Consider the following 12623-nt stretch of genomic DNA (forward strand, 5'->3'; position numbering starts at 1 on the left):
GCAATCAATGGTGGAATATTGTGAAAGGTTAAACACAGTTACATGATTTTTCTTTGGAACTTACTGTAATAATATAACAGTGGGGTGCATTTTATGTTTGTAAATTTCTCATACTTGAATTTCATGGATTCTTTAATTGTTTTCGTCCACATTTGCTCTTTCTTTATATTTGTCTTTGATTTTGACTCATTATACAATTGTAGAATCTGTCAAATATTTGTTCTAATGTTCATATCTGTTTATGCCTATAACTAATAAAAAAAACATTGAACTTAAAAAAAAAAAAAAAAAAGCCATATTCTCTTTGTTTGAGCACTGTGTTTGTGCTATTTCCAATCTCAGTGAACATGTTCTCTGTAAGTGAACTGCTGTTTTTTGCCTTTGTCAACGAGTGCAGTCCCTGCATCACCTTTTAACTTTCAGCACAGCCTCTGTGTGAGCATTGTCTCTCAGCCCTTGTGGTCAGTGACTGATACTCCCCTTCCTTGTGTAACTGGACAGAGTGATGTCACTCACTTAGCCTTCAGTTGCCCTTCTCTAATCTTTACTTCCTCAATCTGCCATTTCAGCTCCAAAGAGGACAAGGACTAGGGCGCATAGCGACCAGTAAGTGCCTGAATGCTGGACTCCTCTTTCCCACAACATGGAGTTCTACTTTTTTGGAACACAATAAGATAAAATACAGAGGTAGAAACACTGTTCATGATATCTGACATTTACTTGTTTCAGAGTCGGGAATTTGGCTGTGGAAAGATGACAAGATGTGCTCATGTCTCATTCTCCATTATTCTGTGTGTGCTTGGGATTCTTGGTAAGTTTCTTCTCAATTTCACAGCAATATAACTTACAGGTTGTGCATTGATTAGGTGTCAGAGTTTTCATCTCTGTCTCTCTGCAAGGTGTCCAGAGCAAATTCAGCTCAAGGGACTGTGACAACCTGAGACAACTTTTGCATCGGTGCCTTCTCCCCTCTATCTTAAGTCTCCCTCCCCCATATTGGTGATAAAGGATGCCAAAATCCTGAATCCCAATCTAGCATCTCTCCCTCTCCACCAACAAAGAGGAAACAGATAATGAGAGATGATAAACTGGGATTTTGGCACACTTTATCACTGGTGCTCTAGACTAGGGTCTCACCTATTCCATAGGATATAGAAATATGATGGCAGATAAAGACCAAATGGCAGGTGTGTATGGAGTGTGTGTTAGTAAAGAGAGCAGTGTGGAGAGATCTACATTTTAAAGGGGCAATATTCAGTACTAGTCTTATAGCCAGTTACATTAACGGGTGGTAGAAATATGTGTGTGTGTGTGTGTGTGTGTCTGTCTTTATTTCTTTCTCTCTCTCTCTCTCTCCTTAGCTGCTTTCTGTATTTCTGTCTTTCTTTCTTTCTGTCTTTCTTTTTCTTTGGCTGTCCACCACCACCCCTTGCCTGCTCCTCCTGTCCATTCTCCCTTCCTTTTACCTCCCCTGTGTCCACCATCATCCCTTCACTGCTCCCCTTATCCAGCAGCAGCCCTTCTCCCTTTGTTTTACCTCCCCCCTGTCCAGCAGTAGGCCTCCCTTCCTTTTTCTTACCCCCTCTGTCCATCAGCACCTCTTCCCCTGTCCAGCAGCACCTCTTTCCTGCTCCCCCTGTCCAACAGTAGGCCTCCCTTCCTTTTTCTTCCCCCCCCCGTCCATCAGCACCTCTTCCCCTGTCCATCAGCACCTCTTTCCTGCTTCCCCTGTCCAGCAGTACGCCTCCCTTCCTTTTTCTGCCCCCCCCTGTCCATCAGCACCTCTTCCCCTGTCCAGCAGCACCCCTTACCTCCGTTCACGTCTGCCCTCCACTGACAGTCGCCTCAAGCCGCTGCGACCTGCAGGCGCCGACAGTCACCATGGGCTGCGGGCGCCGACAGCCACCGTGCGCGCCTGAAGCCGACAGCCGCTTCGGTAGCAATTCCACCATCCCTGCCACCGCCACTACTTGAGAGGCCCGCCGGTCAGCGTGTCTGGGGCTCGGGAGGAGGAGTCCTGGTGTCGCGCATGCGCACTCCCGTCGACTACAGCCCTACATATCAGGGATCAGGAAACACGATGGTAAGAGTGCACATGCGCACTTAGCATTTTATTATTATAGATGGAGAGATCAACATTTTAAAGGGTTAATATTCAGTTGTGGCAATCAGCATTTCTTTAAATGTTGATCACTGTTGGAAAATTTAGATTAGAATATTCAGTGCTGGACCCTATCTGGGCACCAATATTAAGGTATATGAGTATGAGTATCTGGGCACCTTTAAGGTATATGAGTATGGTAGATATTCAGTTCCTTACCCACATAACTAACTAGGCAAAGAGAGGGCTGCCTTTTGTGCTGTTCTACATGCCTGGTTAGCTATGTAGGCACCAGCACTAAGTATCACCAATGTCCACATAATTTCTCAGCACTTCAAAAAGGATCTACTATTACTACTACTTATCATTTCTAGAGGGCTACCAGGCATACGCAGCGCTGTGCACCAAACATAAAAGAGACAGTCCCTGCTCAAATCATTGATGATACGTTGAAACCTTCAGCTCAGTGTGCAGTGGTGACTAAGAAAGCAAATAGAATGTTAGGAATTATAAAGAAAGAAATGGAAAATAAAGATGAGAATGTTATAATAACTGTGCATCGCTCCATGGTACAACCGCATCTACAATTCTGGTTACTGTATCTCAAAAAAGATATACAGTGTTCCCCCGGTCTTTCGAGGTCAGCGGTCCCAGTCATTCGCGGTATTTTCGGACCGTGAACCACCGACAAGGAGAGGACAGCCGGAGAGGCAGGAGAGAGCAGCCGGAGCACCGCGAGTGCAGGAAATCACTCACAGTACGCTCCGACTGCCTCTTCCTGCACTAAGTCAGGCCTTATCCAATCAGGAGCTGCTTTGACACACAGCTCCTGATTGGATAAGGCCCGGCAGTACAATAAGAGGCAGTTGGAGTGTACCGCAAGTGATTTCCTGCACTCGCGGCGCTCCGGCTGCTCTCCTGCTGCCCTCTCCCGCTGCCCTCTTCAGACCCCCCCATGAAAAACCGTATTTGCTGTTTTTCAAAATTCGTGGGGGTTCCTGGAATGGAACCCCCGTGAATATCGGGGGAGTACTGTAATGGGATTAGAAAAGGTACAGAGAAGGGATGGGATGACTTCCCTAAGAGGAAAGTGGTTAGGGCTCTTCAGCCTGGAAAAGAGACAACTCAGGGGAGTTATGATAGAGGTCTACAAAATACTAAGTGGAGTAGAATGGGTAGACATGAACGCTTGCTTACTCATTCCAAAAATACTAGGATTAGGGGGTATGCAATGAAACTACTAAGCAGTACATTTAAAACAAACCAGCAAAAATATTTCTTAATGTATAAATAAACTCTGGAATTTGTTACCAGAGAATGTGGTGAAAGAAGTTAGCTTAGCAGAGTTTAAACAAGGTTTGGATAATTTCCTAAAAGAAAAGTCCATAAACCATTATTAAAATGGACTTGGGATAATCCATTGCTTGTTTCTGGGTTAAGTAATATAAGTTCTGTTTTGCTATTTTAGGATCTTGAAATATGCTTGTGACCCAAATTGGCCACTGTTGGAAATAGGATACTGGACTTGATGGACCTTCGGTCTGTCCTAGTATGGCAAATCTTATATTCCTATGCTTCCTGACTGCTCCTAGACTACCCTAGCACTAACTGGGAAGTACCATGGAGTATACACCAGATTTTGAGCAGTACTGTGCAGTTAGTGCCACTGAATATTCAGGATTAACCTGCTCACTGTGATTTAGTGGGACAGGAGCCTCTCTTGCTCAAACAAGCTTTTTTGAATATCGAACCTTAAGCTTTTATATAGGGCTTATAGGTATCCTGTTTCAGCATGCAAGGCTGGGGTAGTTGATCCAGGAGTATATCCCAAATGTGAGTCTACTCCAGCTACACTTCTCCCTCGTATTCGTGGTTTCAGCAATTGCGATTTCGATTATTCACGTTTTTTTAGCTTGCTAGCTCCTCCCCCCATTACATCAGCTTGCATAGAGAAAATTGCTGATTCCTAGCACTTTCTTCACCATGTTTTGCTTCTCCTTCAGGAATAGGCCAGGTCTCCCGCCATGTTATTTGCAGTTTCACCATATTCATGATGGTTTTTAATAGAAAACTGTGAATAGCATATGAAAAAGTTATTTACGGTTTTTCTGTATTCGCGAGTTTGTTAATCCCCTATCACAGCGAATATGTAGGGAGAAGTGTATCTGTATTTCATGTCATTTGGGAATATGTGAAGAATCTTTGGAAGAAAGAGCTTGTCAAGGATGCCAGATGAGAAGTTCTAGCTGAAGCAGGAATCTAGTTGAGAAGAAAAGTAAGTTTAGTATGTATGCATTTTAAATAATTGTATTGAGGTATGACCAGCCACATTGGATAACTTGGACAGGGTAGATGCATGTGCTTTTGAAGATGGAGCTTTATTTGCCAGTGCAAAGAAAAAACATGGTTTCTGGAGACAAGGCATCCATTTCTGATGACTTAAACTCCTAGAAGATGAAGTGAGATTTTAAATGCTGGAAAATTGTAACTGCTTCTGTGGGGGATGCATGAGTGAGGGGAAGGCAGGAAAGATGGATGAATTGGATAGATATTGATACTTAGCGCTGTATTATTGTTGAAAAGTTAATTATAAAAAGATTAATATAAGGGGAGATCAGAGGAGATGCTGCACATGGGAAAGTTGGAAGAGGCAGGTAGAAGGTGAGATCGGGAAATATGCTGACTCTGTGGGAGATATGTTTATTAAAGTCTTGATACCCCACTAATTGCTTACAAATTAAAAATATAAAAATTTAAAATGGGAAAGGAATGCCATTTCTTAATAGGAAAGAAAAGAGCATATTATACAAGAAATATAAAGATACTGAATCTAGAAACTAAACTAAGGGCTCCTTTTACGAAGCCGGGCTAGCAGGTTTTCATCACGTGCTAACCCCCGCGCTGGCCTATAAACTCCTGCCTGCTGAAGAGGAGGCGGTAGCAGCTATCACGGCTGGCTGTTTAACGTGCGGTATTACACACGTTAAACCGCTACTGCGCCTTCGTAAAAAGGAGCCCTAAAACTTAGATTTGTATACCGGGTCCTCACCAATAGGAGTTTGACTCGGTTAACAGTGATAAAAAAGTTAAATTAAAATGAAACTATTTTCCAAAATATTTAGAGAACAAAATGAAGGAAAAAGATTAGAGATTCTTAGTGGATTTGATAAATTATTCCAAAGCTTGATCAATATTGGTCAATATTGTTTTATATTATATTCTTGTAAACTTTGTTAACCGGCTCGAGTCCTTGCTGGAATGATCCAGTAGATAAAATGGAAATTAGATTAGATTAGACTAAATTTTCTGAGTGATTTGGATTTACCTTTCAATGATGTAAAAGAGAGTTTCAGCATTTGAGACTTTCTTGCGAGATGTGATATACATACATTCTAATCTAAAGGAACAAGGGTAATAAAGATGCCAAATAGGATCTTAAACGCAATACAAATACACTTGAATTGAATTCTAAGGTGAACAGGAAGCCAACGTAATTCTTTGAGTAATAGAGAGACATGATCAAATTTACTCTTCCCAAAAATGAGTCTGGCAGAGTTAGGCCCTAAACCAGGGCCTCATAGACTGAATGGAGACTGCAGCCTTCAGCTCAAGTAAACGCCAAATGCCAACTTTTTAAAAAATGTGTCTTTGGGGGGGCGCTGTGGAGCCCGACTAGGATGGTCGTGGGTTAGATCAGCTCCAGCAGCCCTACCTACTATTTTCCTCATCTGAGCTGAATTTCTGCATTTTTCATCTTACTTTTTGGCAGAATTTATAACAGCGGGACCTGGAGTGACCCGCTTCTATATATCACCATTCACCCCTTTCCCACATACCTTCCGCCTATCTCAATAAGACAATACACTTTGTTGGTAGAACCTGGCCGCAGCCCTGTTTATTGAATATTAAACATATTCATATAACATTTTAACATAACTATTTATGTATAAATTAACAACCATAAATAACACATTAACAATCACCCATAACAATGGTATCACCATTGTGACCTTGATCCCGAGCTACCATTAGATGTAATTGGCCCCCGACTCCGCCATCTAAGCAAGGGTCCGAGGGGTGGCATGTCCCACACATGCCCCATTATCCAGGGTCATCCGACCCACCAGGCACAGCTCCCAGCCGGCCCACCGCTCATCCCTTGATGAGCCCATTAGTCAGTAGCTCGGGATACCGCCACCCCACCAACTCTGCACTCCTCAAAACAAAAGGGGCGGGCGGGCGGGAAAGCTGCTTCGGAGGACCAAGACTGTTATGGTCCTCCGAGAGCCCTGCCTTTTCACCCCTCCCACCCCCCACAATCCACTTCGGCCGCGACGCCTTCGAGCGGACCGCCCCCCCTCGGGTACGCTATCCTGCCCCACTCTGGCCTAACTAGCCCCACGGGCGACACAGCGGGCCACCCAGCCCCGCGTTAATGTCGCCCGGCAAGACTAGCTTTTGGGCTTTTTATTCTTTATACTATGGCTTCGTCAAAATTTGGGAAACGCCACAAGCCTGAACCCTTGTCACCTGCAAAATCTGGATCGGAAAAATCTGACAAGCCGGAGGCTCCCTCCATGCTTGATATTTGGGAGGCAATTCGATCGCTCCAAGATATAATGACTGACACGAAGGATGCCTTAACCGAAATGAAAAATGAACTCACTACCATACATTCTGACATGTCTGCTTTTAAAACTAACTTGCAGATCTGGAAATCAAATCTGCCACCGCCGATGCCAATATCAAGGCCCTGCAGTCACATGTTAAGCGCACACTTCTCATAGAGCGGGAACTTGAGGATGCCAGCAACCGCTTGCGTCGAAACAATGTGAGGCTGCTTGGAGTACCTGAAAATCGGGAAGGTACTAATATACTGTCATTCTTGGAAACTTTCATCCCATCTCTCTTAAACATACAATTTGCGAAGGATTTTGAGATCGAGAGAGCACACTGCACACCCTCGTCTCGGCAGCCACGCAACCAGCATCCGAGGCCGATTATCTTCAAAGTCCTCCGGTACCAGCAGGTAGTAGAGATAATGCAAAAAGCCCGTTCGCTCGCTCCGATCACCTTTGAGGGCAACAAAATCTTGCTCCTGCCCAACCTCCACAAGACTACGGTGAAATCCAGGCAACAACTTCTGGCTCTACGACCCCAGCTAAAAAAAATGGGTGCTCGCAAACATCCTCTAACAGATCACACAATTTCACAGGATCGAGTCGGTTCAGCGAACGGCCACCAGGATGGTCTTCGGGCTCAAGGATCTCACGTATGAAGAAAGATTAAAAAAATTGCGGCTGTACTCACTTGAGGAAAGAAGAGAACGGGGAGATATGATTGAAACATATAAGTACATCATGGGACGCATCGAGTCAGAAGATGATATCTTCTGGCTCATGGGACCCTCGACCACCAGAGGGCATCCGCTGAAAGTCAGGGGAGGGAAGTTTCATGTCGACTCCAGGAAGTACTTCTTCACTGAAAGAGTAGTGGATCATTGGAACAGACTCCCACTCCAGGTGATAAAGGCCAGCAGCGTGACGGATTTTAAGAGAAAATGGGATACTCACGTGGGATCTTTAAGGGAGTAAATTCAGGGGAGGGGATACTTGGAATGGGCAAATTTGGTGGGCTATAGCCCTTTTCTGCTGCCTTTTTCTATGTTTCTAATCAGTATTTTGGCAGAGGGGGGGTTATATGGATGCCCCCTTTGTAATCCCACCCAGATCTGATCTTGAAAACTGTTAACCTCTAATCTCTAACTATGAATGCTCCACTCAATTTATGGAATTTTTCTAATTCATTGTAAATCGCACGGAACTTCACGGTCCTGCAGTATATAAACTGTTGCTATTATTATCACTGTTGTTACTATCAGATGTTCTCAGCTATACTCTGTAAGTCGCTGTCTGTACAGTTTCTCTTCGTTGTAAACCACCTAGAAGTCGCAAGATTGTTGGCGGTATATAAGAATAAAGTTATTATTATTATTATTATTATATGGGAAATGGGTCTCCCGTTTGAGGAACGGCTTGATAAGTTGCAGCTTTACTCACTCGAGGAACGCAGAGAGAGGGGAGACATGATCAAGAAGTTCAAATATGTCACGGGCCATATTGAGGTGGAGGAAGATATCTTTTTTCTTAAAGGTCCCACGGCAACAAGAGGGCATCCATTGAAACTCAGGGGTGGAAAATTTCATGGTGACACCAGAAAATATTTCTTCACCGAAAGAGTGGTTGATCGCTGGAACAGTCTTCCACTAGAGGTAATTGAGGCCAGCAGCGTGCCAGATTTTAAGAAAAAATGGGATTGGCACGTGGAATCTTTTCATGGAGGGAGTTAGGGGCTGGGACATTGATATGGGCAGACTAGATGGGCCGTGGCCCTTTTCTGCCGTCAGTTTCTATGTTTCTATGTATTCTATGCTACCGATACAGTGCATGATCAGGATGTGGGTGACAGGAAGCATATTTTTGCTCCAGCATGAACAACTGTGGATCCACATTCATGACTGCGGAAAGAATTACGTGGCACTTCATCATTGGCTGCCCGTGTGTATTTTTCCACCAAAGTTAATGTTAGTATATTATATCTCCATGATGTGTATGTCTTTTAATAAATAATTTTTTATTATTAAAAGTTGTCTATATACTTAGCTTATTCCATCAGCCAACATCTGGGAGTCTGACCCGACATGACATGTTTCGCACCCAACAGTGCTGTATCAAGGGTCTCCCGCGTGTCATCCGACTCTGCAATATTTACGAGACATACACATCATGGAGATATAATATACTAACATTAACTTTGGTGGAAAAATACACACGGGCAGCCAATGATGAAGTGCCACGTAATTCTTCCCGCAGTCATGAATTAACATAGCGGTGGAGTGGTGAGGCTGAGGCTTTCTTTATATATAAAAGATAACGGGATCCTTTATATGTCCAAGTCCAATTGATGTGATTGATTTACAATGTATTTGAACACTTATATACATATGGAAAGAGTTCAGAGTTAAAGTCCTGGATAAGTAGGTGAGAAGGGAAGGAAGGGGGATTTGGGGGTTGCATAGAAGAAAAACTGTGCACTGGTATGCTAATCTTTGTTTGTTTTGAATTTTAAAAAAAGAAATAGAAGTGAATAAGAAAACAGACAAATGGGGGTGGGGGTATGGGTGTGGTGTGGGCGGGGCAGAGGGCGGAGCAGGGGGGCCCCAGTATACTTGTGTGCCTAGGGGCCCTCAAATAATTAATCCTGTCCTTCCCGGAAGGCTTCCCTCTGACGTCAGCTCTGACATCGGAGGGAAGCCTTTTCGGGTCGGCTTCGGTGGAGGAGAGAATGCAGAAAGGAGGGCATGGGATCCCTAGTGGCAGCAGCGCTTAGGCAGCGATTAAGGAGGAAGGGAGGTGGGAGACCCATACAAGCGGCTCGTGAACCCCTAAGGGTACGCGTACTGCGTGTTGAGAAATTCTATCCTAGATGATTTTAGGGCAGTTGAATCAATCATGCTCAAAAGCCAGCTGTTCCAAATTGTTATACCATAAACAAAAATGAAAGTGATCTTTTAGTACACAGGTATAGTGTGCTTGCTTTCTTTAGGGGTGGAGAGTAAAGGATAAGGATGTCTTACTGACAATGAAGGTGGGGGATCAATTTAGTATTAGCATCACAACATTTGGTAGGTACTGCCTTCCTATACCTACCCCACACTAAGCCTGAGTTTTAGTATATCATTTAAAGAAAGAACATTTTGGGAGCTCCGTGGGATTAACTGAAATCATAATTGCGAGGTGATGGTGGATAGGGCAAGATACAGGAGAAAGATACTAAGAAAACTTGCCAATAGAATATCAAAATCAAATAGCACATCAGGCTTCCAGATCCACTTAACTGATGTACTGATCATCTATACAGTATCCAAAAAGGTTCATCGAGGCTATGATCCACATAGACACATGATCCAGAACATGATCCAAACTTGCCAATAGAACATCAAAATCCAGAACATGATCCAAACTTGCCAATAGAATATCAAAATCAAATAGCACATCAGGCTTGCAGATCCACTTAACTGATGTACTGATCATCTATACAGTATCCGAATAGGTTCATCGAGGCTATGATCCACAGAGACGCATGATCCAGAACATGTATTACATAGATGGGCACTGTTTGGAAGATATGGTTTTGTGTGTTTGCCTGTGTATCTGATGTCCTGGAAAAAACATATTGTGTTTCTCTCTACAGGTATTGTTTGTGAACAGAGAGGTGAGTAACCTGTACTTTCTACTAACACTACCTTAGGCGTTGGAACGGGGGGTGGGGGCCACAGGGGCCAGGGTCTCCCCCCAAATTGCCCATTCTATGGGTGATCCTGGGGGGAACCCACTATCCTTGAGAGGCTTGGAGCGGCATCTTGCTACCGGCCAGCGTGCTTGCTGGTTGACACGCTCTGTTGCGCCCCTTCGCCTGCATTTACTCCCCCCCCTCCCCTGCTTGTCCACTGCGTGTCTCCATTTAACTTCTTACAGAAGCACTGTGCCGCCCTGCCGCTGGACTGGCATCTTTTCTCCACTGCAGCCCGCCCTAGTGGAAATAGGAAGTTGTCAGAGAGGGCGGGCCGCAGTGGAGAGAAGACGCCAGACCAGTAGCAGGGCAGCGCAGCACTTCTTTATGAAGTTAAAGGCAAGGGGCCAGCGGTAGGGCAGGCAGCGGCAGCAGCAGCACCGGCACCGGATAGACCTGAAACTCCTCCTCCTTCCTGTCTTCTCTGTGCCAGAGGCTGGACCCTTCCACTCCTCTTCCCACTCCAGGGCCCATTCGGACCAATCAGCATTAAAAGGGGCAGAGCCAGAAGAAAAGAACGCCTCTCAGCCTTCGGTGTGAATTTCTGCCCTTTCCCTTGTGACATCACCAGCCTTCCAGCTCCAAATCTCTTTCTGCCCTTTGATCCCTTCTCCCAACTTTGTCATGCAAAAACTCCTCGGCTTCTCCCCAAATTCATTTCTAATCTTGCAAAGAGGAAACTGAGGGAGGAGATTCCCCCCCCCCTCCCAACAAACACTGCTGCAGCTTCCAACTTGGGATCCTGTGGCTGAGGAAAGGCACTTTGGGAGTAAAAGAAGGTTATTGCCATAATCTTGCTCTGGGCCAGTGAATTCTCTCTCCCTCTGCTCTGCTGAATCCTAGCACTGGGAAGTCTCCTGAAACAAGTAGGACTTTCCTCTGGGACTGAATTATATACAGCCCAAAATAGCCCTGGCAGTTGCAAGGGGCCAGCGGCAAGGTGGCACAGCGCTTTTCTAAGAAGTTAAACAAAGATATGCGGCGGTGGCTGGGAGGGAGGAGGGGAGAGAAATAGATGCCAGCAGGGGCGCGCAGAGTGCCAACCAGCAAGCACGTTGTCCAGTAGCTAGGTGTAGAAAATCAGTAGAGAGGAGCATATGGGACTGAGAGAAGGGAGATATATTGGACTCAGATGAGGGAAGGAGGGGGAAGGGAATGATGTCAGATGTGTGAGGGACAGGGAGAGATGGATTTGGGGATGGCAGAGAGGGTAGGAGGTGGCAAAGGAGGGCAAAAGAGGGACAATAAGAGATGGATTTGGAGAAGGACAGAGGGAGTAAGAGAGGGAGAGATAGATATGAGGGAAGGCGGGGGGGTAATGGGAGAAATGGATGGTGGGGGGAATGGGGAGAAGGAGATAGATTTGCTGGAGGGGCAAGATGGGGACAGGGAAAGAGATTCAGGGGAGGGGACAGAAGGGGGAGGGAGAGATGGACAATGGGGAAAGCAGAGAAGGAAGAGAAGACATGGCTAGGGAAAGGCGGAGGGGATATGGACTGGGGGCCAGGAAAGGTGAGAGATGTCATACTTGGGAGCACACCAGGACCTCTGGCCATACTCTGCTGCTGCTGCCTGTGGCTTTGTGAAGAAAGAAGTGCAGCTGGAAAAAAGGAGGAGGAGATCTACTTAAATGTTTTAGAGCCAGCCATAACATAGGTACACTTCCTTGGGAGAGGGCATGAACTTGGGACACAAAAGGGAGGGAGGATGAGAGGTACATTGAGTCACAGGAGGGAGGGAGAGGGGCATGTTGGGACACTGGAGGTAGGGGCACATTGAGACAAGGAAAGAAGGGAGCATGAACTTCGGACAAATAAGGGAGGGGGCATGAATTTGGGACACAGACTAGAGAGAGGGGACATGTTAGGACACAGAAGTGAGAGAGGGAGTACAAACTTGGAACAAAAGTTGGGAAGGAGGAAGGGAGCACTAACTTTGGTCACAGAAGGGAGGGAAGGGGCATGAACATGGGACATAGGATGGAAGGATGGGGGAAAGAGATGCTGAGTTGAGGGAGGGAATAGAAAGGGGGAATTGTTAAGCATGGGTGTGAGTGAGAGGGAAATAGATGGTGTATATGGAGAAAGGAAGAAAAAGGAGAATTATTGGACATGGTGATAGGAGAGGAGTGAGGTAGAGAGAGCGAGTGAAGAGGGAGAAATGTTGGATG

General features: G+C 45.3%; 1 protein-coding gene across 1 annotated transcript in view; it reads left to right on the top strand.

Annotated features, from left to right (window-relative positions):
* Positions 1–550: 550 nt before the first annotated feature.
* The window catches only part of LOC117345586 (TYRO protein tyrosine kinase-binding protein-like), a 31133-nt gene continuing 19060 nt past the window's right edge, over positions 551–12623 (top strand). Inside the window, exons 1-3 of the mRNA XM_033914435.1 lie at positions 551–606; positions 730–811; positions 10355–10375. Coding sequence (XP_033770326.1) covers positions 754–811; positions 10355–10375 — 79 coding nt within the window. The 5' untranslated portion in view covers positions 551–606; positions 730–753. The remainder of the gene's footprint in view (positions 607–729; positions 812–10354; positions 10376–12623) is intronic.

This window comes from Geotrypetes seraphini, chromosome 11 (assembly GCF_902459505.1).
Source record: "Geotrypetes seraphini chromosome 11, aGeoSer1.1, whole genome shotgun sequence".
NCBI classification, from domain to species: domain Eukaryota; kingdom Metazoa; phylum Chordata; class Amphibia; order Gymnophiona; family Dermophiidae; genus Geotrypetes; species Geotrypetes seraphini.